Consider the following 27,240-nt stretch of genomic DNA (forward strand, 5'->3'; position numbering starts at 1 on the left):
GCTGCACAAGAAAAATCAAATCAAAAAGGAAAAAAAATGAGAAAGAAAATAAAATGCAAGCAAACAAAAGTGAAAATGCTATGTTGTAATGCACATTCAGTCCCCACAGTCTTCTCTTTGGGTGCAAAAGGCTCTGTCCTTTGGTCACACAAGACCATTGGAGCTGGCCTAAATCACCTCATTGTTAAAGAGAGCCATGTCCTTCAGAATTGATCATCATATAATCTTCTTGTTGCCATGTATAATGATTTCCTGTATCTGCCCATTTCACTTAGCATCAGTTCATGTCAGTCTCTCCAGGCCTCTCTGAAATTATCCTGCTGGTCATTTCTTACGGAACAATAATATTCCATAACGTTCAGATACCATAACTTATTCAACCATTGCCCAATTGATAGGCATCCACTCAGCTTTCAGTTCCTTACTACTACAAAGAGGGCTGCCACAAATATTTTTGCAGAAAGATCCTTTTCCCTTTTTAAGATCTCTTTAGAGGATACAGACTCAGTAGAGACACTGCTGGATCAAAGAGAATGCACAGTTTTATAGCCCTTTGGTCATAGTTCAAAATTGTTCTCCAGAATGGTTGGATCAGTTCACAGTTAAACCATCAATGTATTAGTGGCCCTGTTTTCCTACATCCCCTTCAACTTTTCCTATTATCTTAGCCAGTCTGAGAGTTGTGTAGTAGTACCTCAGAGTTGTCTTATTTTGCATTTCTTTGATCAATAGTGATTTAGAGCATTTTTTCATATGACTAGAAATGGCTTCTTCATTTGAAAATTGTTTGTTCATACTCTTTGACCATTCATCAATTGGAGAATGACTTGTATTTACAAATTCTAAAGATTTTCTGCAATATTCTCATCTTTCTCCTTTCTATTTTCATCACCATTGTCTTAGTTCATGTTCTCATTATCTCTTGCACAGATTATTACAGTAGCCTCTTAGCCTGGTCTCTCTCTTCAGACTCATTTTCTTCAATCCATCATTCAAAACACTGTCAAATTAATATACCTTGTACACATATCTGATTATTAATTAGTACCTGTCAAATAAAGTCTAGCTTCTCATCTAGATGTTATATATAATTTTTCCTATATGTGGCTTATTTCTCCCATTCCATTTTAAACTTCTAAGCAGGGCTATGGCTTATATTTGTATACTTATTACCACTCAGTATTGAGAATATAGTAAATGTTTATAAATTTTTGATAAATTCAGTTGTCCATAGCATTCATTTAACTGGTGCAGCCAGATGGTACAAAGGATATAGCACTGGGCTTGGAGTCAGGAAAACCTGACTTTAAATCTTTTCTTAGACACTTATTAGCTATGTGATCTTGGGCAATCTTTAAAAAGGGCACTTAACCCTGTTTGTCTCACTTTTCTCATCTGTAAAATGAGCTGGAGAAAGAAATGACAAACCTACTATCTCTGCCAAGAAAACCCCAAAAGGGGTCACAAAGAGTCAGACAGGATTGAAACGATTGAACAATTAACTTAATACATATTTTTTTTGTCTTGAATTATCATTCAATTTGTCATGGCCCTCATAGTTCAAGATTTATAGGTAAAAGAGATTTTAGACATCTAGTCCAATCCTCATTCCAGAAATAGATCTAAGTTTTCCCATGGTTATAAAAGTAGTAAGTCAAAGTGCAAGAATTCATACCCATTTCTCTAAATCCTGCGCTTTACCTATTACAAATTGCTTTCATCTCCCATCCCTTGCCCAAGCTCTTCAGAGTTTGAAGTTATTCTTTTTTTTTTTAATTTAAAATACAAAATAAAAAAAAAATTAGAAAAAGAAGAAAAGGAAAACAAAACAAAACATAATATTGTTATATGCCCAGCAGAATATCAGGAGTATTCAAAATATCTAAAAATAGATTTCCATTTCAAGAACACATATATAATAAAGATTATATATTCATGACTGTCTTCTTTACTTCTTTGTAGATTATTCTTTTATTCTCTGTTGTCTACTTTTTACTTTATTCTTTTTTTTCTGCCCCTTTCATCCCCTCACTTCCCCCAAGCAAGCTATATAGGTAAGCACAAGTATATTGTATACATGCCCATGTGTGTGTGTGTGTGTGTATATATAAATATTTATATTTCATATTTACATACACACCCATTTACACACACACATATATAATACATACATACATACACCCACATGTATTATATATATATATTCTATATATACACATATGTATTTTCATATGTGTGGACATGTATCTATAGAGCTGACATATAATGTAGATTTCTCTCTTGATTGAATCTTTAACTTTGACTTTGTCTGAGATAAGTGATTACTAGCTCCTTTCTAATTAATTTTATTCCTGATTCTTGTTTACACTGTGTATATCTCTTATTTCCTTTCTCTGCTGACTCTACTACTATAATTCTAGTTCTTAACTTTCTTTGTTATTACTTAACCTCACCTCACCCATGTATTCTTCCCATATTTTCTCCCTTCCTCTTTATCCCTTTTCTGTTAATCTATTTACCTTGTCCCATTACCTAAATCCACTTACCCTTCTATATCCCACCTTATCTTATTTCTCCTCCTTTTTTCTTTATAGATTTTGAAAGGTGCTAATATGCATCCTTTATTATCCATATGTGTATATGTGTATGTGTATACATGTTTCTCTAAATGTTTAACCCATTCCAGATATGAATAGATTTTTAGAAGTATCAGCTGTTGGTTCTTCTGCACCTCATTTGCGTGGCATAATAGCTATTTTTTACCATTTCCTTCATATTTTGGCTTTTTAGTCCCAGATCATACTCTGCTCTGCCCCAATCTTTCTTTTGAGCTACTCAGTTACTGATGTCAAATCTTAAACATACAGTATATATTTGCATGTAAAAAATGTAAACCATTTGTCCTTGTGGAGTCCCATGAAATTCATTTTTGATATTGGCTGTTATATGTTAAATTTTCTCTTGAGTTCAGGTTTGATTGAGTCCTGAAAATGAACTTGCAAGTTCATTAAAACTGTTTTTTTGTTGTTGTTGATCAGTATTATGATTAGTTTTGCTGGATTTGACATTTTTGGCCAAAGCCTAAGTTTTTGTGTTTTGTTTTGTTTTGCTTTTTTTTTTTTTTGATTGTTGATATTTGTTATTTCAGGATCTGTGGTCCCATATTGTAGCTGTTGATAAATCCTGTACAATTTTAATTATAGCTCCAGCATATTTGAATTGGGAGGGGTTTTTGTTTCTTGTAGAAATTTTCTCTTTGAGCTGGGGGTTTTAAAATCTGGTAATAATATTCTTAAGTGGCTTTTCCATATAGGATTTCTTTAAGATAGTGATTGGTAGCTTTTTCCTATTTCTACTTTCCTGTCTTGTTTTTTCACTCCAGGACAATTTTCTTTGATTATTTCTTGCTTTATTGTGCCAGTGATGTTTTTTTTTGGTTGTTGTTTTTGTTTTGTTTTGTTTTTTTGGTCATAGCTTTTAGGTAGTTCAATTATTCTTTTATTTTCTCTTCTTGATCTGTTCTCCAAATCTTTTATTTTTCTTATAAAATGTTTCACATTCTGTACTTTTTTTTTCATTCTTTAGATTTTGTTTTGTTATTTCTTGGTCTCTTTTAGTGTCACTGGTTTCCTCTTGCCCAATTTTAATTTTCAAAGAATTATTTTCTTCTTTAAGATTCTCTCTCTTTTTCTAGTTATTTCTTTTTTTTTAAAGTTTTTCCCCAATTTATCATTTAACTTTTGAAATCTTTTATGAGTTTGTTAATTCTTTTAGGGTAGGTAGCCATTCAACATTACTGTTTGGAGTAGAAGAGGCTTTTTTATTTCACTGTCCTCCTGAAGATGAAACCAGGTCTTCCTCCATTTTCCATAGTAAATTTCTATGGTTGAGTTCCTTCTTCTTTGCCTGTTCATTTTTTTTTTTAATGAGAATCATTAGTATAAGCAATTCTAATCTTAAAGTAGAGGGATTAATTGCCTCTAGCTTCACTTCAGCTCTACTCTGTGACCTGGAACTCTAAACCAAAAACTCTATTGGCTACAGCCAGCAGTGCCCCTGCTCCACTACTTCAGTGTTCACTGGATGTGCTGGTTCTTTCTGGCCTAGAACTGTGTCTCAGCACAGTTAAGCCCAGCCTTCCTAAATCAGCCAAGGTTCCATAGATTTCCTGGTCTCAGACGCCTGACTTCCTATGATATACAGGAAATAAAACTTACATTTATGGCTGAGGTTTCCTCCCACTTCATCTAGCCCCAGAGCTCTTGACTTGCTGTTTCTGGAGAGATAGCTTTGAGGTATTTACCCTTCCTAACAACTAAACCCCATTCCCAGCGTCAGTCTTTGGGTCTTCTTGAGTAGTCCCAGCAGGATCCCTGTTCTTATTTGTTTTTCACTGGTCTATGTTCCCTGAGGTGAACTTTTGTTTTGTTTGTGAGGGCAATCTGGAGAGCTTGGAATTTTCTGACCTACTCTGCCATCATCTCAGAATCCTCCCTTGATGTTATTCTTGATATCTTTACTTCCTTATATTCTTCCAAAATATTTATGACTGATTACTCTAAGGATCTATTACTTACTTCATCTTGCCACATGTTAAAATAATAATTGGGGTTTTTAGTCATTATTTGGTGTGTTTTTTAACTTATTCTTCCAGTTCAAACCAAAGTTGGTTTGGTTTGTTTTTCTTTAAGGTCATTTAAGCACTGAAGAAGAAAGAACCATTTGTTTGACCATACCTCCATGCCCTGATTGGACACTCACTACTCTAAGAAGGTCACCATTTGACAAAATATGAATCAGCCTCTGGTCTCCCTCTTGTACAACCCTGGGCTCCCGTGTTCATTTTCTCTGAGAAACTTCCTCTTTCCTGACACATTTAATATCTCCTCTGTGCTTTTCTTTCAAGTTTTCAGTTTCAGTCTCCTAGAAGAAATTAGTCCCTAGAATATTAACTTCTATAAGACCAAACCAATAGATGATGCCACTTACTTTTACTTCACTGGTGGTTTAAATAGTTTCTGGTTTACCTTGTGAAACCACTGGGCTTTCCTTGGTAAAATCTTATTTAGCTATGCATAAAGCTCTCCTGGTTCTTGTCATTTTGGCTCCAGGTTTCTTGCTTAGGAGAGTCTCCTATTTTCTTTCCTAGCTCCCTTTTAATATATCACTTTTAGGCCTGCCTCTGCTGGCAGACCTCCCCTGGGGAATACCTCACTTACACTTAGCTTAATAAACATCAACAAATACCACAGGGTAAGCTGCCAGTTCTTCAGATCAGTTTTAACCAAAATAACCCTAAATGATTATTCACCTTAAGCCTTTCTGTCTTTAGGGAGGGAAGTACCTCTTTTTCATCCTTTAAAATGTTTTCATTTCTTCCTCATTTATAAAACAACTTTTTTTTTCTTAAAATTTTTCTCATGTCTTTATCTTTTTTTCCATTCTCATTACTAATACACTAACATCATACTTGAATTATTGTAATAGTTGACCTCCCTGACTCTACTCTCTTTCTGCCATCCATTTAGTGTACTGCTACTTAAGTACATTAAGTAATTTCCTTACTGCAGGTATTCCCATCCATTGAAAATAATATTTTAAAACGATTGTAAGATTTACAAAGCACTTTATAGGTGTTATCTCATTTATTCTTACAAGGAGGCAGGTGCTATTATTATTCCATTTTATAGATCAGGAAACTGAAGCATACAAAATATAAATAACTTGCCAGGATCACATAAGTAGTAGTTAAATGTCTGAGGCTATATTTGACCTTAAGTCTTCCTGCCTCCAGGTCCAACTCTCTACCCACTGTACCACTTTGTTTCCTCAGATACAGATGGCAATTCCTCTGTAACATAACAGATAATGCAAGAGAATTGCCGTGGCTGAAAAATTCATTATCCTATGACCAATGTAATTATGAGCTTAGGTTATCTCTCCCTTAGGCAGAAGAAACACAGTCTATTATTAGACTCATATTCAAAACCCTTCCAGATGGGTTGAACTTTCCAGAACTTGTTCTCAAATGATATCACTTCCAAGAACCCAAAGTCACCCACATGCTACAATTGAGGTACACAATAAGATTTAGTGGAGATGGTAGACTAATTTTCCTAAAAATGCTCATTTCTTCATGTTACTCTCTTGCTCAAAAAACGTGAATAGCCCCACATTGCCTACATGATCAGTTATGAGTTCTCCATAATTCGACTCCACTTTACTTGTTCAGTCTTGTTTCTTTCCCACTGCTCCCTAATACACACCCTTCACTCTAATCAGATTGTTCTCATCACTATCACACAAATAAAGCATGCTTATTCTTGCCTTTGTACCTTCTTTCATCATGTTTTCCACACATGTTCTTCCCTCCTTTGTCCAGATCCTCCCTATTCTTTAAACCTAGCTTTGTATTCTATAAAGCCATTCCTTACTACTCCAATTCACATTGACCTCTATGTCCTTTGAACTTCTTATAGTTTCTAATGGACAAATTCATTACTCCTGCATTGTTCATTTTTTTTTATGTAGTAGTCTTGACTCTATCTGACAAAAATATTATTTCCTTCAGGATAAGGGCCACATCTCTGATTTTTTTGTATCCCCCCACCATATGCCTAGAACAGTATTGATATGTGCTAGATATTCAGTTGATTAACAATCAATATTGATTGATTTATTAATAAGTGATCTATAGTTTCTACTTCAAGGGGGAAATTTACTGCTTACTTTGTATCTACTTAATCTTTAATAAAATGGCTTAAAGCTGTGAAGTATTCATCCAAATAAATATGGGGTAAAGAGGGCAATGCGGTGTAAGCAAAATGCTGGGATAGTAGATTGCTTCTCTCTTGATAGTTGAAAAATTAATATTATAATTGCATTTTGGTTACTTCAACTTCAGTCAGATATCTGTTATATAAAAATCAAAAAGCTTTTCTATGAACAAAATCATTGCACCTAGAAAAGTTACAATTGGGATAACAACTTTGTATCAAATATCTGCAAAGTTTATTCTCTGTAATATTTGGAGTAATACAAACACACATTAACAAAACCAAGACCCATTCCTAAATGTACATGTAGAATAAATAAATGCTTCTCAAAATTGCCAGCTGTTAAAATTGCTAGTTGTTAAAGTTATAAAATTGTTCCAAATCGTTAATAATAAGAGAAATATAAATTTAGAATACAAAGGGTTTTTTTGCTCTCCCAGCAGATTAGCAGACATGAGAAAAGAGATCCTGCTAGTAAGGATATACCCCAAGCAAAGAAAGGGAAAACTATATATATTTGTGTGTGTGTGTGTTGTGTGTGTGTTGTGTATGTGTATGCATGTGTATGTAAATGTTCATAGCAACATCTTTTATTAAAACAAAGAACTAGAAACAAATAAGTGCCTATACATTAGGAAATGGATAAACAAATTTTGGCATGTAATGGAATATTATTTTGTTATAAGAAATGACAAATCTGAAGAATTCAGAGTAATATGGGAATAGACATGAACTAGAACCAGAAACAGAAAAAATAATAATAGACTATAAAAATAATGTTTAAAAAAAATGAACACTGTATAAAGACTATGTTTGATCCCAGAGAAGAGAAGAGGAAATGGATTTCAACTACTTTCTCTGAGGAGGTAAGAAGCTATAGGTGTGGAATGCTGCATATGCTGATGCAGTTAAGGTGATTGTTAGTTTTGCTGAAGTTTTCTTAAATCTTTATTATAAGTGAAGGATGGTATGACAAAAGTATATTTAAGGAATATGAAGTATAAACAAAAGGTATCATTAAGAAAGAAACCATCATTTTATAAAACATATAAGAATAAAATTTTCAATAGTTAAAACAATATTCAGGGTTGATAGGGGTGTGTGGAGGGGCATATAAAGGTTGTATGCTTCAAACTGATTGAATATCTGAATGTAATAAAGTTCTAATTTTATAGTATATATAATAAGCTCAAAAGAAGCTAGAGAAAAAACAAATCATTGCGGCCAAAGATTATTAGAAAAATTTTCATAAAATAAATGGAACTTTTGTTGGTCTTTGAAGAACAGATAGGAAGCTCCATAGAGAGAGTTATCTAACTGTTAAGACCATGAGCAAAGTTTTAAAGGCAGAAATGACCTTGGTGTGTTGGGGACTGTAAGATTTGTTTGAAGGAAACTTAAGTTTTGTGTTGGGAAATATATCAAAATGAAATTGAATAAATAATACAGATCCAAATTATGTATTTCTTGAAAGTAAGTCAGTAATTTGAGTCAGTAAGAATTCACTAGGTGATTACTATCTGTGAAACCATTTTGTGCTAGAAATTCAAAGAGAAAAATGAATCCTCAAAAAACCCACATTCTGTTGGGGGAAGAGGAGGAGTGTACATATTAAATAAATGTAGATTATGTTTGTGAATATATATGCATGAAGTAAATACAAGGCATTTCTGAAGTGGAAAAAGACATTCAGTTAAGGGGAATCAGCAAAGGCCTTACATAATAGGTGGCACTTGAGCTGTCGTTTGAAGGAAGCAAATAATTCTACAAATTTCTCTATGAAAGGAGAGCATTCTAGACAAAAAGAATAGTCTGTGCCAAATAACAGAGAAGAAAGATGGAATGTCATGTCTGAAAAACAGCAGTAGACTCATTTGGCTAAAAGGCTGAGTGTTTGAAGAGGAATGATGTGTTTGTAAGCACACAAAGGTAGGCTGGAGCCAGACAGTGAAGGAATTTAAATATCAAAGAGATGAATTTGTCTTTTCTTTTAGAATCTGCGGGTAACCACTAAGATTCTTGAGTTTAGGAGTGATGTAGTCAGAGTATTGCTTTTGAAATATCCCTTTGCTAAATGAGATACATTGGAGAAGCTTGAGACCAAGAAACCTGCCTCATAGCTGTTGAAATAGAAACGAAGAGAGGTGATGAGGGCAAAAACTATGGTGGTAGAAATATGAATGCAAAGGAGACAGAGTGTTAGCACAATTGTGGAGGAAGAATCAATAAGACTTGCCCGCTGTTTGAATGGAGGAATAATTAGAGTAAAGCAACAACAATAAGCACAAAGTCATAAATACAGGTGATTAGAAGGATCTGTACCCTCAATAGAAATAAAGAAGTTAAAATAATTTGCAGGTATCAGGAAGGATTGTTTAGGATGCATTGAGTTTTGTTTTAGGTGTTTATTGGATGGACACCCAGTAGATAAATAAAATGGGACTGGAGTCCAGGACCAGCATAAAATAGTCTGCATAGCTCTCAAGTCAAGCAGAAAATATTGCAAGCAGCTAGAAAGAAATAATTCAGATATCATGGTACCATAGGATAAAACAAGATTTAGCAATTTCAACATTAAAATATTAAAGGGCTTAGAACATGACATTCCACAGGGCAAAACATCTAGGATTGCAAATAAGTATTACCTACCCAATAAAACTAAGTAATCTTTATTTCTGGGTAGGGTGGGTGGGGGAAGGAATATGTGAAATAGAAAATTTTTAAGTATTCCTGATGAAAAGACTAGCGCTAAATATAAATTTTTTGACTTCCAAAACTCAGGAAAGAGAAATCATAAGGATTTCAATAAATTAAACCATTTATATTCATGCATAGGAAAATAATATTTATAATCTTAAAAACGTGCTCCTTATTAGAGCAGTTGGGAAGAGCATACATAGATAGAGGACATGGATATGAGTTGAAAATGATGGCATGATTAAGCAAAAAATTAAATTAAGGAGTGAGAAAGGGTAATGTACTGAGAGAAGGGGAAAGGGAGTAGTAGAACAGGATAAATTATTTCACATAAAAGAGCCACAAAAGAGCTTTTACAATTGAGCATAAGATTGGGGAGATTTTTAGGGGGAACCTTACTCAAAATTGGCTCAGAGTGGGAATAATGTACATATTCAGTTGGGTTTAAAAATCTTATTTTATCCTACAGAAAAAGCAGGAGGAGAAGGAAATAAGAAAAAAGTGTGATAGAAGGGAGGGCAGATTGTGGTAGGTTAAAGACAGAAGCAAAATGTTTTTGAGAAAGGGTTGGGTGAAAGGAAAGAGAAAATAGAATAATTGTGGGGAAATATAATGGAAGGAAATAAAGTTATCATAACTGGAAATTTTTTCCAGGCGGTTTCTCTAAAAAAGACCTAATTTCCCAAATATATAGAAAACTGAGTCAAATTTACAAAAAAATAAGAAGCATTTGATAAAATGGTTAAAGGATATGAACAGGCAGTTTTCAGACAAAATAATCAAATCTATAATCATATGAAAAAATGTTCTAAGTCACTATTTAAAGTATTAAAGAAATACAGGCTTAAACCTATCAAATTGACTAATATGACAGAAAAGTAAAATGACAAATGTTGGAATATATGTGGGAAGATTGAGACACTGATGCACTGTTGGGGAAGTTAGTTTACTGATTCAACCATTCATTAGAATAATTAGGAACTGTATTCAAAGGTCTATAAAACTTTTCATGCCTTTTAACTAGTCAATACCACTATCAGATCTGTATTCCAAAAAAGCTTAAAAAAACAAAAAGAAAAAGAACCTATATGTATATTTATAGCAGCTTTTTTAATGGTAACAAAGAATTGAAAATTGAGGGCACGTCCATCGGTTGGGAAATAGCTGACTAAGTTGTATATAATTAAGATGTATGGATACTGTTTTGCTCTAAGAAATGACAAGCAATATGCTCTCAGAAAAATCTGGAAAGTGCAAGAACGGATGCAAAGTGAAATGGGCAGTAGCAGCAGTATTGTATAGGAGGACTATAGCTCAATATCATTAATGAATATCATTCAGAATTTTAAAATAATATCCTTTCAGATCTACTACAACAATTTAGCTAAAAAATTATTCATATAAGTAAGTTAGATTCATAGCAGAGTATGAGTAATTCAACATTAGGAAAACAACCAACATATAATAACTTGAAAAAAAATTAGATCTTGAAAAAAAGATCTTTTCCAGGGGCAAGAGCCCTTAAATGTCAAACATGGAGCATATATTTTTAGATTTTTTTTTCATTGGTTTCACTTATTTTTTCCTCATTTTGTTTTTAAAAATCTTTGCGATATGAAATTGCTCTCAGCAAAACAGGGGAAGGAATGGTGACTATATAGATGTAGGAAAGAAAAACTGAGAAGGGATTGAAAATATATTTTGTTAGGACTGTATGAAGTAAGATCCTCTGCTGAGAGGAAGATGGGAAGGCCTAAACAAAGAAAATAAGTTTAGTACAGCAGCTCTGGAGAATAAAATGTTTAAGTAGGAAAGAATAAAAGGATTACCCAGAGGTAATCTGAGTCTAGATAAGATTAGATAATATAAATATGTAATAGACTTAGTCAGCAGAGTTGTGTGACTTCTCCAGCACAGTTCAAGCATACAGAGAATAGAAATAGGAAGGGAGCCTATGAACATTAGAGGTAAAACAAAGCTGGAACTTGGTGGGACAGGGGTGCAAGGGATTCAAGCATAGACAAATAATGTGAATTGAGCTAGTTAACTGTAACTTCAAAACTGAGAAAGGAGGAAAGTGAGGAGCAATGTCTTGGAAAAAGCACTGAAGGATGGGAATTTTGGATGAAGAAAAAATTTAGTGTAGGAGTAAGCTTATAGGGAGATTTTGAGTGATAGGAAGTATCAGTTGATCAGATAGAGTACTTTCAGTGTTGTTTTTTTAATCATAGAAATGGAGACTTTATGGGGGTTGGTATAACCACAAATGTGATCATTCTTATGTATATCTAGCTGAGGTATAATGAAATTTTAGTTCATAGATATATTGCAACTCCTAATATATAACAGAGGTTATATAGAAAAGATGATAGTAAGCCTGTTGATGAATTCTTTGAAAAAGAATGGCCTTGTAGCCAGAAGATAAATACTATAAGAATCTGGATAGAGTAATATGTTTGAATAGAGTGACTCTCAAAAGAGTTTCAACTTCATTAGCAAGGGTACATTGTATATATGGCATTATTATATAAAATGCATTTGAGAAAAGTGAGACTGGAAAGAAATAATTTGCAGACAATTATGGTAATCCAGAATTTGAAGTGATGCATGTCCTAACTGAATAAAGATAAAGGCACAAGAGGCAGTCAAGATGTGGGGATCATTTGGATGAAAACCACTGAAATGGTATTTTTGATTTTGCTACTGTGTAATTTGAGAAGTAAAGGATGAAGAAGAATTATAAATTGCTTTAGCCCTCTTAATATGAAAATGTATTTGCTCTTAATTATTCCTCACTTATTTTTCATTTTTGTTTTATTCCAGGTTACCCATTCACTCATGGAAAAATGGATCATTTCAACCCTTGGAGAATTCAGCATTCACAACATTTAGATCTTACTTTAAGTCATCTAACTTCCATTTCAATGTCATAGAACTTGCTGAAGAAGTGAAATTAGATATTTTGTTTAAAAAAAAAACAAACTTCAATGTAGTTCTATGAATTATCATGACATAACTGCCTTGTCCAAGAAGGTTGAGACAAACAATAGATGCTATGCCCAGGACTAATGTCTTCTGCAATGTGACTTTTCATTCAGTCTTACATGTGCACTAGCTACTGTATCTTGGCAATACATCCTTACTGTCAAGTTTTGTTTCCTTTTGCAAGAAAAAAAGAAACATTAACCAACAATAGCAAAATGTATACAGCCTAGATGAAGAAACTAGGAAATCTAAGTTGAACCAGAACCTTTTTGTAAATTTAGAAACTCCACTAAGTGGATTTTATGTTATGGCAGCAGCATATAGGCTTGTGGTTAGCACTGTGAACTATTACAACAGTGTTGTCATAGATCAGCGCTTTCAGCAGGCTATACATTATTGCACTGGAACTTGTCAGACCTTCAGACATGGAGTTGACTGTATTGTGGTACATCATAGTGTTTGTGCAGAGCTCTTGCATATCCCCGTCTCTGGTGTCAAAAATGCAGCACATAGTCCTATATTTCTACCTGAGGAAAATAGTCTTTCCTTGGCTGAGAGTGAAGAAAACCATCAAGTCCTCCCTGGTATACCTAAGGTCAAGAAAGTTTCTGTGGTACAAAGCACCTGCAACGTAAAAGACATTGCAGGAGAAGCAATCAATTTTGCCAGTGGAAAAATCAAGGAATTTTCTCTTGAAAAACTTAAGAACTCTAACCATGTAACTTACAGAAAAGGAAGAAAAGTTAAGAGTGACTCATTTAATAGGCGATCAGTGGATTTTGACCTGATCTTTGGTCATTATGGTAGTGATGGGAACTATCCATCCTTTGGTTTACTCCGGAGTTCCTCACTTGAGGAAAAATCTGTGCCCCATAGTAATTTACTTGAAACAAATATGGCTTCTTTGTTTCTTCAAAATTTGTCTGAAGAAAATCTGATTACCCAGATATTGGAAAAACATAAGTTGGACAGCTCTTCTTCTGGGACAGATATAAAAATGTGCTTGGATATCTTGCTGAAGTGCTCTGAGGACTTGAAAAAATGCACAGACATCATAAAGCAATGCATAAAGAAAAAATCAGGGAGCAGTATCAATGATGGAAATAGTCATGATTCATTTTCAAGCTCTGAAACTATTTATATGAATGTAATGACCAGGTTGGCTTCCTATCTAAAAAAGATACCATTTGAATTCATGCATTCTGGACATAGTGAGAATACAGACTTGACTGAATTTATTAATAATTTGCCAAACTTAGAGCCAACTCCCTTTTCCCCAATATTTGGCACTGAACAGCCCCCTAAATATGAAGATGTTGTCCAGTCAGCACCAGAATCAGGGCAGTTCCATTCAATTGAATTTCAAGACAAGCATGACAGTGTTAAAACTGCAACAGTGAAAGCTATTCAGCCTAATTCCACAAAAGGTCTTTCAAATTCCTTACAAAGTTTAGAGCTAAATGACCCCAGAACTACAGAAATTGTCCAATTTAAACCACAGACTTTAACTATGAATCCGCTGGAAAGTGTTTCTTCTACTGACTTCATGGAAACTCTTTATATAGAAGAAGAGTCTGATGGGAAAAAAGTATTTGATAAGGAAAAAAGAGCTGAGAACAGCTTTAATCAGGAATCTTTAGATATGAACAAAGTTAAACCAGAATTTACAAACCATAACAACAGTCTTGAAAAATCTCCTACCTTAGTACAAGCTGAAACTCTTGGCAAGGTGGTTGAAAAAACAACTTTTGCCTTATCCAAGGAGAACCCTCCATCCGAAGTCACTAAAGTTGAAGATAGAGACCATATAGGGACTATGAAACATAATAATCAAGAAGAAATAGATAAACTATTACTGGACTTGGAGTGTTTCTCACAGAGAATGGAGAACACACTAAGGGAGCCTCTTGCCAATAGTTGTGACACTAAGTTTTTAAACAACCCTCCTCCTTTGGCTGGGCAGATACCTTTGGATCTTGAACCCAAATTTAATGACTCTTCACCTTCAGAAAAATCTCCTTCTTCCTGTTTGACAAGAATTATTGAAACCAATGGACATAAAATAGAGGAAGAGGATCGTGCTCTCTTGTTGCGTATCCTAGAAAGCATTGAGGACTTTGCTCAAGAACTAGTTGAATGCAAATCAGGCAGAGGAAGCTTATCACAGGAAAAAGAAATGATGCAAATTTTGCAGGAAACTTTAACAACTTCTTCCCAGGCTCGATCATCAGTATGTCAAAATCATACAAGTGATAAAATTAAAGATAGTACTGCAGTGGTTTTGATTCAGCAGAGTCCTGAGGTAATCAAGGTAAGACCAGTAATCTTTTGTCTTGAAGTTTTATCAAAGAGATATTTATAAAATAAATACACATGAAAAAAATGCCTTGGTTGATTATTTTAATGTTGTTTCTACTGTGAAAATGCATGCCTTAGCATAGTAATACTTTCACTCATTTCAACTAGCCTGTCAACAAGTATTGGTGTATCTTTTCCAATAGTGTGCAAGGCTTTTCAGGTGATATAAAATATAAGACTAGTGCCTGCTTTGGGGGAGTTAATCTAGGTAAAGCTAAGATGCACAAAACAATCAGAGAACAATGTACTGCTAAATAATATGGTCCTGACTTTTAGGAAGTATCATTTATACAAGTGTCTGATTAATTCCTGAAAATGAATAATAGGACATTTCTTATTAGAGAAGAAAAGAGAGATGACAAATACTTCTTCATCATACACATGCAAAGAATTTATAGTGAATCTTTACATTCTTTATAATGTTAATTCTTGTCATATTTAATACTAGTTATTAAATAAATGCCTAACCTGTCCTGCCATCACTGCTTTGGGACATTGTGGGAAGGGAAATGAAAGGGAACCATCTGAATCTTTAAGATATGTTAACAATTAAATAACTATTAACCATTAATAAGCTTTTCATTCTCCCAGTGATGGAAATAAAGGAAACATTGCTCTAGTTTTCTTTTGACAGCTTTTGAACAGTTTATACTAAGTAAAGGTACAGTATTAAGAAGCCCTTTCTATCTTTCTCTTCTGTATGACTTTTCTCTTCCTTTTTCTTTCCCCTTCTTGATCCTTTTTCTTCCCATTTCTTTTGTTTTTTCCTATGAAAACTAAAGTAACAAATGAGTGGAGCACTAGCTTCCTAGCCCTTTTTTGTGCCATGGACTCTTTTGACAGTCTGGTGGAGCCAATAGGACCTTTTCTTATAATGATGTTTTTAAATTCAGTTATCAATGTTTAAAAAAAAATTCACAATTCCTTGTAATAGATTCCCAAGGGTTCCATGAATCCTCAAATCAACTACCTGCACTAGAGAGATTAAAAGTATTCTAGTGAGTCGTGTTTAGAATAGATAGAAAAACCTCATATTTTTGGTGCTAAAATGATCTTTGTTGTTGCTGTTTATTTTATTCAGTCAGGTCCAATTTTTCATGACCCCATTTGAGGTTTTCTTGGCAAAGATAGTAGAATGGTTTGCCATTCCCTTTGTTCATTTTACAGATGGGGAAACTGAAGCAAGCAGGGTTAAGTGACTTGCCCAATGACACACACGCGAAATTTCTGAGGCCGGGTTTCAACTCAGGTCTTCTTGATCCCAAGCATAATCATCTAATTAGTGCACCACCATCCTACCCAAATATAATTTTAGAAATTATTTATTCTAACATATTCATTGTACAAATGAAGAAATTTGGCAAGGGAATATAGGTAGTTAATGGTAGAGCCAGTACCAGGACTAAGGCCTTTTATTAGGATTCTTTTCATGGTACTACATTATCACTTTTCTGGTCTCTTTACTACCTTAAGTCTTTTTTTTTTTTTTTTTTTTTTGAGGCAGTTGGGGTTAAGTGACTTGCCCAAGGACACACAGCTAGAAAATGTTAAGTATCGGAAGCTAGATTTGAACTCAGGTCCTCCTGAACTCAGGGCTGGTTTCCCACCTTAAGTCTTACAGCTTATTATATATTCACTTCAGAGTGTGTCTCTTTGGACTTTGAAAAAGTGATAAATGGATTAGGTGTACTGGGGGTGGGGGTACAAATTCAAAGAAGAAATAAAAAAAAAAGTATTCTAAAGAAAAATTTAGAATTCAAAGATTTTTTTAATGTAAAGATTACTATTGCCTTTCAAAGCATTTAGTTATTAACTGTAAACTTATTTCCTATAAAAATTTTGTTTCCTTTAATAAATCATGAGGGAAATGCAACATTAATTGTCATATTTTTAAAAGGTGAAATGACTTTAATACCATGATTCAAGGCAAAGAATTAACCATGGAAAAACAACACTAACAGTTGACTACCATTAATATGTAATGTGTATTTGTAAAGATTTTTGGGTGAACGGTCTTTTAAGTTAGATAATAAGTAAATGTCAAATGAGTATTATGAAAGAGAGGAAGATGGTAAATAATCTAAAAAGGTTGAGAGGATATGAACACTAGATATCATTTGTAAGATCAAAAGAACAATCTTTTGATAAGGTATAGTGATATACTATCTTGTTTAAAGACATTGTAGTTCTCTAGAATTTCACTATAAATATAACATGAAAACTGTGAAACATCAGAATGTTGGGCAGACCTGGAAAGGCTTTGCTTTTCGTCTAGAAGCTCTTAGTTTTTTCCCCTGCTACTCTACTAGATGTACTTCTTTCATACCTTTAGCTTGATAACCTTTATTCTTAATTTAATTCAATAATAAAACTTTTAAACTGAAAAGAGACATAGATGTTTTCACATTTACTGTCAACTCCTCGAACTTCTTTAGCATCTAAAACCTAGTCTCGTTTTCATGTAACTACCAGAAAATATTTGAAGACAACAGTTCTGTTTTCTTTATATCTGTTTTTGTTCAGACAGAACATCCTCATGTTCCTCATGACAGACCGAGCAATACTTATCACATACCTCCTTGAAACCCCCCTTTTCCCTCAAGTCTTCCCCACTTATGTAAGCAGGTACTTGAAGTTCCCTCTCATCCATCCACTTTAGAAATAGACATTGATAGAAAATTGTATAATGTACAATGAAGGGGAACTTCTGTGGACAGACACTAGTTTTATCAATATTATATCAAATATATGATTGATATACAAACCCAAACCAGATATTTTGGGTATGGTCTAACAGAATAAAGGGAAATTTTACTATTTTGTTTCTTCTTGATGAGGGAAAACAGAAGCAAAATAGAATTTGTATTTATTTGCTTATTCACTGTCATCTGTTGTAGTTATTCAGTTCCTTCTTCCCTTTTCCTCCAGAATACTGGACCTGCCAATCTCTTTATCCAATTTCTTATGCCCAAAGTAACTTCTTTAAAAAGAGAGAAAGAGAGAGAGAGATTTTATTTTTCTTCAAATTATTCAGGATTTTAGGCTTCAGATTTTTTAAGGACGCTATGATTTGGCTTCACGTGTATACATGTATGTGTATAGTATATATGTGTACTTACATGCATATATGTGTGTATATGTCTTCCATCTTTTGTACATTTTCTTTTTAAACTTGACCTTAAATTAATTTCTTATTTAGCTATTTTGTTCTCTTTAAACATTCTTTTCTTTAGTGATTCAATCAACACTCATTCCTTGCAAAATATAAGGCTGACATAATCACGTTAGGATTGTCTTTTCACAAAAGAGAATCTTATGGTAATTTTCCCTTACAAGAATGAGCCTTGTACTCTGACCTATTAAACAACTTCTTTTCAAGAAATACCATTGATTGTTTTATTGTATAAGGTACATTAACTATAGGTATACCTTTCTAAAATGTAGGACTAAGAATAGGGAGAGAATTAATCCTTTGAAGTCACCAGCTTATCACTATTATACATTTTGAAGGAAGGATAATTTTAGTATTAGAGGTTTTTGGTTTTGGTTTGTTTTAGGGGGGAGGTTGTTTTCTTTTTGCTTTTTATAATGGCTTTTTTTACTATTGTTAATCATCTGCTTGTAGTAAAGCCTAAGGTGAATAGGCTTTACTGAATGACTTTTGGGTTATTTATGGTACATTAGATTCATTCCCACAACTTTGTATTTGGTTTAGATTAGTTTATATTCTGAAATAATAAAGGGAATAAATTGTTTAGTGAACTTGAAAAAACTTCAACATTTTTGTTTTAAATATTTGTTTTGAAATTGTTTAACTCTACAAAAATATTTAATATTTTAAAATAAACATGAATTATGTTCAGTTAAAGAAAAAAATACAAGCCTATTACCCCCATCGTAATCCTTCTCTCCTAAGCATTTACTACTAAATTCCAGTTACTTCAGTTACACAACTGTGCCAATTAGATTCTTCCACAAAATTATGTTATCTAATATCAATTGGGTCTTAATTGCTGCATGGCAATCTTTTTTATCATTGCTTAATTGACTATCATATTCCCCACAACAGGTGTGTGAAATCTCCTATTCTCTCCTCAACACCATCTCCTTTCTCCTTCCTTGAAGCAAAGATGTTACCTCCTGATTTCCTGGGAAAGTAAAGGCCATCCATCCTGGTCTCCCATTTATATCCTATTCTGTACTTACAAACATCACATTTCATGAATGTTTAAACATTTTATTAAACATTAATTATTTTTTGAATCGGGGCTCTCATTTTTTAAAAGAAGTTCTGTCCTTTTTAGGAAAAAAGGAAAGAAATATCTTTAAATTTATTAGAGAACTTTGTAAAGAAAAAAGGCAAAAAAAAATTTCTTTACCAAACAGTGATTTGTGGATGATTTAACATGTTTGTTGTTGTTTTTCTTACTCCTATATTTTATAATTGCACATCAATTACATATTTCTTAAAGTCTTTTTAGATATTACTAATGTACTCATACATCATTCTGGAGTTTTCAAGCCAATCCAAAGATAAAAGGGAGAAATAGGTAATTAAAGCATTGGAACAATGAAATGAAATGTCTTTTTTCAAAGTGGCTAATGGAATGATATTTAAAAATATTAAACTATAAAAGATTTAAAAATTTAAAATTTCTGAAAATGCTTTAAATAATTACCATATTATAGTATTCTGATTTTATGCATATAAAATATCTGCTTCTCTTCTTGATCATTAAAAATTATAAGAAATATAAGTAATCAAAACTCCATCATCAGTTGTCTTGATCTATGTTGGCCCACTGGACCTTTATAACCTGATAGCTTGCAACATTTCTTTTAAGAACTATTTGTTTATATCCTTTAACTACTCTTCTATTGAGGAATAGCTTTTAATTTCATATATGCACATATATGCCTATATACACATGTGTATGTGAGTGCATAAATATGTTTGTAATTATGTATATGTGTGTGTATATATATATAAAAGCGTGTGTATATATGTATGTATACACACATATGCAAATTGCTTATTGGGTGTATCACATCTCTAAATCTTGGGAACTAGATGATCTCTGGGATGAAGTTCAGAGGGCTCAACTCCTTGAGTTCAGTAAATCAGTAAATCTTTATTAATTGCCTATTGTGTGCCAGCTTTTGTACTAAGTGCTGGTTATACAAAAAGAGGCAAAAGACAGATCCTACCTTAAGTTTAGATATTGATAGGTTTTTCTAGATTAGCAGGTTTAGACATTTGCACAAATAAGAAAGACCTGAGTTCAAAAATTGCTTCAGAAACTAACTGCATGACTCTGGCAAATCATGTATCAGTGTCTGCCTCAGTTTTCCCACTATTAAAATGGAGATAATAGCCATTTACCTTTCAGGGTTGTTGGGAGGATCAAATTTTAAAGCAAATCTAGAAGTACTGTATAAATGCTATCATCATCATCATCATTATATACCCAGTCCATTGTGAACAATTGTCAGTCAATCAGCTACTTTTAAAATGCATTCAAAAGGAAATCTACCCATTTGAGTTTCAGAGAAACAATAGAAAGCAAAATAGTTCTCACATCCAACTAAGCAAGAAATAGTATTAATGCAGTAGGAATTTTGCTTTTATGATAATGATGATGGGGTTTTGATTATTTATATTTCTTATAATTTTTAATGATCAAGAAGAGGAATAGATATTGTATGCATAAAATCAGAATATTATAATATGGTAATCATTTAAAGCATTTTCAGAAGTTTTAATTTTTAAATCTTTTATCATTTAATATTTTTAAATATCACATTCCATTAGCCACTTTGAAAAAAGACATGCAAAATCACTCAATTTTATTTATTTATACATATGTGCATTTATATATAGATTTGCACATAGAACATACATGTACATATATCTATCTTATACATATAGTTTCTGGTGTTTTTGTCACCATTTTAATCATTCAGTTCACAAGCAATTATGTAAGTGCTTTCTGTGTTTATAAAGTATTGAGATACAAAGATATGCAAATACAAAGCAAAACACACACACACACACTAGCCCCTGCCCTCAAGGAGCTCATAAGCTAATATAGGACACAATAGGCAAGTAACAATATACATATAAAATGTATACTATAATCTCAGAATTCATTAAATAAATTCTTTTGTTATTATTATTTCATTTCATTGTTCCAGTGCTTTACTTACCGATCCCTCCCTAAAAAAATCCTTGGATTGGCTTGAAAACTCCAGAATGATGTATGAGAACATTAGTAATTATCCAAAAAGACTTTAAGAAACATGTAATTGATTGCAATTATAAAAATGTAGGAGTAAGAAAAAAAAAAAACATGTTAAATCATCCACAAATCACTGGTAAAATTATTTTTGCCTTTTTTCTTCACAAAGTTCTCTAATAAATTTAAAGATATTTCCTTCCTTTTTCCTAAAAAGAACAGAATTTCTTTTTAAAAAATGAGAGCCCCTGATTCAAAATAATTAAAGTTTAATAAAATTATACACATCAAAAGCAAGATAAGCATCTTACGGTCTTTATCTTAGTTAAGATTAAAGGGTTCATCTATTGCAGCAGTGAGTTTTGTATGTTTTCACCTCATTTAAGCTGTAGCTTAACAAGTTAACATTGTCAAAGAAGTTGATATATTTAGGTATAGCTGTAATGTTTCTAACTTTAGCACTTTTGGTAGTGGGTACTTTCCTTCCCAGAATGCTCCGTGTCCACAACATGTGCAAGTCAATTTGTCATACAGCTACCCAGGAGCAAAGATTCTGTTGCAGCATGTGTTTCTAGCTTGAAAATTGTGAGAAGGCACTGGAATCCACGATCTTACTTTGAGACTCATTTGATTGTCAGTTTAGGTGTGGAAATTGTGGCCTCAAGAGGTTAGGAGATCATTATCTGCGAATATTATTTCAATGGGAGACAAGAAACAATTTCTTCATTACAAGACTCATGACTTTTTGCCTATAACATATATATCGTCAAGATTAAATTTGATCATCTTAAGGAGTGTACTGGACAGTTGCTAAGTAAAGTAAACTTGTTTTTCAAAGATGATGATCAAGGAAACCTCTCTTCGAAGGGACCCGGATTTGAGGGGAGAGTTAGCTTTTCTTGCAAAGGGCTGTGATTTTGTTCTTCCGTCACGCTTTAAGAAGAGGCTAAAGATATTTCAACAGACACAGGTTTGAAACTTGTGTTCTTTTTTATTCTCATGTTTTTATAACAAAACTATACTCAGTGAATTAAATTCTTAAGTATTCCTATAACTCACTTGTATCTTGATATTAAAACAACGAATATGTCCTCTATTCAGTTGTCTATTTGCAGAATGCTATTTGTAGCTAGATACCAACATGTTTAAAAATAGATCTCTCTGACCTGAAGTATAGTACTCACACTTTTCATCAGTAAAAAACGGGAAAGAGTTTTCAGTGACAATGCAACTTCATAAGTAACTAGCTATATAGTTAAAATGCATTAGAATTTTTGGTGGAGAAAAAAAAAACATTTTCAGATGATTAGCATTCTAGTGTTTAAATTCTTACTTGTATTTCAATTAATGGTCTGCAATCTGATTACAATAATATACTTTGAATGCAAGTTGACTTTTTTAACTTGAGTATATATACATATGTATATGTACATCATTGTTCACAGATGTATTTTATACACACACACACAGAAGGCATTATTGAATGTAATAGAATTTTTGTCATTGCTAAGAGAAATGCTGGAATTATTTTTGATGGTGGTAACTCAATTTATGCAATCCACACATACCCAGCTTCCAAGGCCCAGTGTCAGATGGGTAATATAGACTAAAGATAATAAGACAAAAGCTTTTCTCACAGTAAATGTTATTAACTATCAGAGAAAACCAAATCGGTTTTTGTATAAAATGACTATGTAATGTGATTTGATACATAAAATTTAAATATTTTAGAGAAGGAAATATTAGCATCAGCATTTTCTTCTAGAGCTTCTATTGACAGCACATAAAATCATCTGGGTTCTTTGGATCACAATATGGAAACAATGAAATTGAAGATATTTTAAATGAGTTTTTGTAGCCATGTGTATATGATTAAAATAAAACAAAAATTAAACTTAGATAAATCAGAAGAAAAAAAGCAAACTTTATATCTGGTCTTTTGTTATTTGACAATAAACATGTTCATAATGATGTTCCTCTATTTGAATGAAACCACTGTGGCAAACCAGAGAACTTAAAATAAGGAAGGTATATAACATTTGGATTGAATTGTAGAAATATGTATGCTGGATCACTTGTATCAAATTAGTTTATTTTAAATTCTTTTATTTCTTAGTAAATTCAGTATAAAACACTTTTGTCCTATAACAGGCACATGTAAACCTATTTCTACCATGTTCCTTTGCTTTTTAAAATGAACAGCTAGGTTTTTTTCTCCTCAAGTATTAATAGCCCCACTAAATTGGAAATGAAAATTTGGAGGCTAATTTTTTTAATTTTTTAATGCCTATACGTATTGGGGACATAAATACAAAAGTTGGATAGTCCTTTCCAAAAGGAATTATACTAGTTTAATAGGCATTAAAGAGGGGGAAAGTCATCAATAGTCATCAATTCATTAACAAGAGAATTGACTATCAATAAAACACACACACACACAGAGATATATAGGGGAAGAATAGATTTATATTTAGGTTCATCAAGGAAAGCAAGATGAATTGTTGTTATGAAATTAGATGGCCTAGGAAAGGCTTCCTGAGGAACATGACACCTGAGCTGAGCCTTGAAGGAAGCTTGGAATTCTGAAGAGGAAGTGTTTTCTAGGCATGGTAGACAACTTTTGCAAACACATGGAAGTGGGAGATGGAGTGCTAACTAAGGGATGTAGGTCAAAACTACTCTTTCAAGATTATCGGAGGTACATTGAAGTAAATTTTTAAAATGCATTTCTAATATTGTTGGGTCATGGATCTACATTACATTATAAGTTTATTAATAACATGACCATCTGCTTAGGTTGCCTGACCATGCCATCATTAAATTTTTAAATATAATGAAAGTTATGTTGGACCTATGTTTAACATACTTTTAAAAAATTATGAATAAAAAAGTATGTCCGAAGCACTTACTTTGTGTCCTGACTTAAGTACTAGGGATACACTCAAAAGAGAGAGACCCCTAACTCAAAAAGCTTATCTTCTGATAGGGAGAAAGAATACATATAGAAAAGTAGTTTCTAGGGAAAAGCACTTTAATCTGGATTGGAATGGTGAGTGGAGCCATAGGGTGGTTGATTTAGAGCGAATGAAGTGGGAAGAATAATTAACAGGCATTTAATTGCTTACTTTGTACCAGACACTGCTAAACCCCAAAGATTCAAATACAATGAATAAAGCAGTCTCTAATCCCAAAGTGCTTCTCATGGGGAAACTACCTCATGGGGTAGAAAATAAATATATATACATATATTTATATGTAGGGAGGGAGAGGGAAAGAACAAAGTACAAAAATACAATATAATTTGAAAGGATAAATACTAGCAATCGGGAGGATCAGGAAAGTATCTTATTGAAGGTAAGCCGTCTTGAACAAAGAGAGAGCTTTGAGGCACAGATAGACAAAGAAGTGCATTCTACTCGTGAGAGATGGCCAGTTCAAAAGTACAGATTGGAGATGGGGTGTCATGTAAGAACAACCGAGTCTCAAGATTGTGGGATTCAGTGAGACTGGAAAGATAGATTGGGTTGTGAAGGCCTTTAAAAATAAGACAGTTTCCATTTTGTTCTAAAGGTCATAGAGAGTCTGAAACATCACCTGGTATATAATAGAAGCTTATTAAATGTGTGTTGTTTGACTGTCTCCTCACCCAATTTTTGGTTATTTCTGATTGTTAGGAAATTTTTCTTTACATCAAGCATAAAAAATCCTCCTCTTCTTTGCTGTTCTACTTCTGCCCTCCCAAGGCAGCCAAGACTAATCAAATTCCATTTCTGTAGTATATCTTTTCACTGTTTAGATATGTCACATTTCCCCTGAGTCTTCTCTTTTCCAAACTCAATATTTCCAGCTCTTTCAATTAATCAAAATAAGCATGATTTCAAGATTCTGCACATCCTGGCTGCCCTCCTCCTCCTATTGTCTATCATATCAAAGCTTCAACTAAAATGTGTTGCCCAGAACTGAGCACAATACTCTAGATAAACTCAGACCAGAACACAGTCAGATTGTTCACTCCTTAATCCTGGAATTTATGTTTCTCTTAATGCAATCAAAGATGTCATGAACTCTTATGCTTTTAATTCCCATTGTGTTTGTTGTGCTCTAAAACCCCCAATTTGTCTGAAAAATGATTGTCTTAACAATGACTGCTCATCTCATATTTATAAAGTCAACCACTTTATCTCTATTCAATTTCATCTCACCCAATTCAGGCAGTATTCTAACTAATTAAGGTCTTTTCAGGTACACACTATATTGTTCTTTGTGTCATCTATCCCTGTAGTTTTATGGCATCTGCAAATTTGATATCATTTATGCTCATATACAAGTCATTATAGTACAGAACTAAGCACAATTCTCTGGGTACACTATTGGAACATTCTTCCAAGTTAGCATCAAAATATCAATTACTTCTTGAATCCAACTGTTCACCCAATTCAGAACAATTTTTAGAATATTCACCCAATTCATTTTTTAAAAGTCCACATCTTTTCCACAGTAATAATATGAGAATATATCAAATGTTATATCAATGTGTTTACTATTCTAAGTAAATTACCTATAATGTGCTACAAGTTTAGTAGTTTAGTGGTTTTTTGGGGGTAGGAGGGAATCAACAAGATTAGTTTGGAATAATCTGTTCCCTGGTTCTTTAAGGTCATTAAGGTTCCTTTCATAATTCCTTTATAATCCTTTTGTAATTCATTAGCTAACTTCATTAAACATTAACCATTCTTTAATTTTGACAGGATCAAAGTCAACCCTCTTACCCTTAGTTTAGGATACTATTCTTTTTCCTTTTTTTCACAATCCAAATAACTTTGCCCTTAACAATTTTTGTGGTAATTTTCTTTATTTTTTATGAATTTTCACATATCACTTAAGAGTGATTTTCTTTGGGTAGAGGAAGGAGGGAGAATCAGTACACATTTATATCTACCAGTTTTTTCAGTACTAAACATGTAATTCATCTGAGCTAAGGGAGTTGAATTCATCAAGGACAATTTTAGAATGTTCCCTCACTATGCCTTTTATTTTGGGTATCAACTTTTTATTAACCATTTACATTTTCTCCTTTCCAGATCAAAGATCAAAAAACAGAAACAAAATAAGAATTAAGCAGGCCTTTATTCTTTCTGTTTTCAATCAGCATCATCCTGTTTATGTAGGGCGATTTCCCTATCTCCATCAGTCTCTTCATGTGCCTTCCCCTTTTCTACTGCTCCTCAGAATTGTTTCTCTATATCATTAAAATTACATTCATATCGTTGTTCTATTTCTCCTATACTTGACTTTTGTTGTAGAATTTTCGGTCAGGAGAGCCTACCTAGTCTTCCTCTGAAATATTTGAAATATGCTCTCACCAAATCAAGGGCACTTATCAAATGATACTTGGCTTCTCTCTAGGAGGAAGTATTCTTTTCTCTCTTAAAAATCAAATCATTTCTATAACCCATGTTCTTCCAAAAAATCAAATCATTTCTATAACCCATGTTCTTCCATATTGGTAAGAATTAAATATGAAATAGAATTTGCCCTTGTTGATTCCTTTACTTTTTTAAATTATAAAAATGTTGACTGCTCTACTTTTGGCAGTAAGTATTCCAGAATATGGCTGGATAATTTAAGTCTTCCATCACTACTATATCATGGCTCTCTGTCAAGCTTTTCATTTGTTTTCCTGAAGTTCTCATCTATTTTATTCATCTGCCTCTGTGGTCTTTAGTAAGCTACAATGATAAAATTGCTTCTGTTTCTTACACCATATCCCCAGCCACTTTATATGGTACTTGCCCTAACCCTTTTTGAGTCCCTGATTTTCTCCTATGAATGTATCTTCTTCATAAAATAATGCAACTCTGCTCCCTTTACTTTACCTATTCTGTTTCATTTGAATAAGTTATAACTATCTTAGAGCCATTTTCCAATCATTAGTGAGAGTTAGGGTTTCTAGTTCAAAAAAGTGTACCTATTTTCATTTGTGTATAAACATTTGTGGATATGGATTTTATTTTATTTTATTTTTTGTGAGGCATTTGGGGTTAAGTGACATGGTCACACAACCAGGAAATGTTAAGTGTCTGAGATCAAATTTGAACTCGGTTCCTCTTGACTTCAGGGCTGGTGCTCTCTCCACTGTGCCATCTAGCTGTCCTCTGGATATGGATTTTAAACAGATTCCTTCCTCT

General features: G+C 33.1%; 1 protein-coding gene across 4 annotated transcripts in view; it reads left to right on the plus strand.

Moving 5' to 3' along the window:
* The window catches only part of PPP2R3A (protein phosphatase 2 regulatory subunit B''alpha), a 181,796-nt gene that overhangs the window by 44,018 nt on the left and 110,538 nt on the right, over positions 1 to 27,240 (plus strand). For 2 of the 4 annotated variants that reach the window (XM_031959778.1, XM_031959779.1), the window contains exon 2: positions 12,297 to 14,769. The exons of 1 other annotated variant lie outside the window; for it this stretch is intronic. In XM_031959778.1, the coding sequence (XP_031815638.1) occupies positions 12,766 to 14,769 (2,004 nt within the window). In that variant the 5' untranslated portion in view covers positions 12,297 to 12,765. Of the gene's footprint in view, positions 1 to 12,296; positions 14,770 to 21,545; positions 22,023 to 27,240 lie in introns of those variants that run through there. One more of the 4 variants, XM_023499118.2, reaches the window with a different exon arrangement.

The sequence above is a fragment of the Sarcophilus harrisii genome, chromosome 3 (assembly GCF_902635505.1).
Source record: "Sarcophilus harrisii chromosome 3, mSarHar1.11, whole genome shotgun sequence".
NCBI classification, from domain to species: Eukaryota; Metazoa; Chordata; class Mammalia; order Dasyuromorphia; family Dasyuridae; genus Sarcophilus; species Sarcophilus harrisii.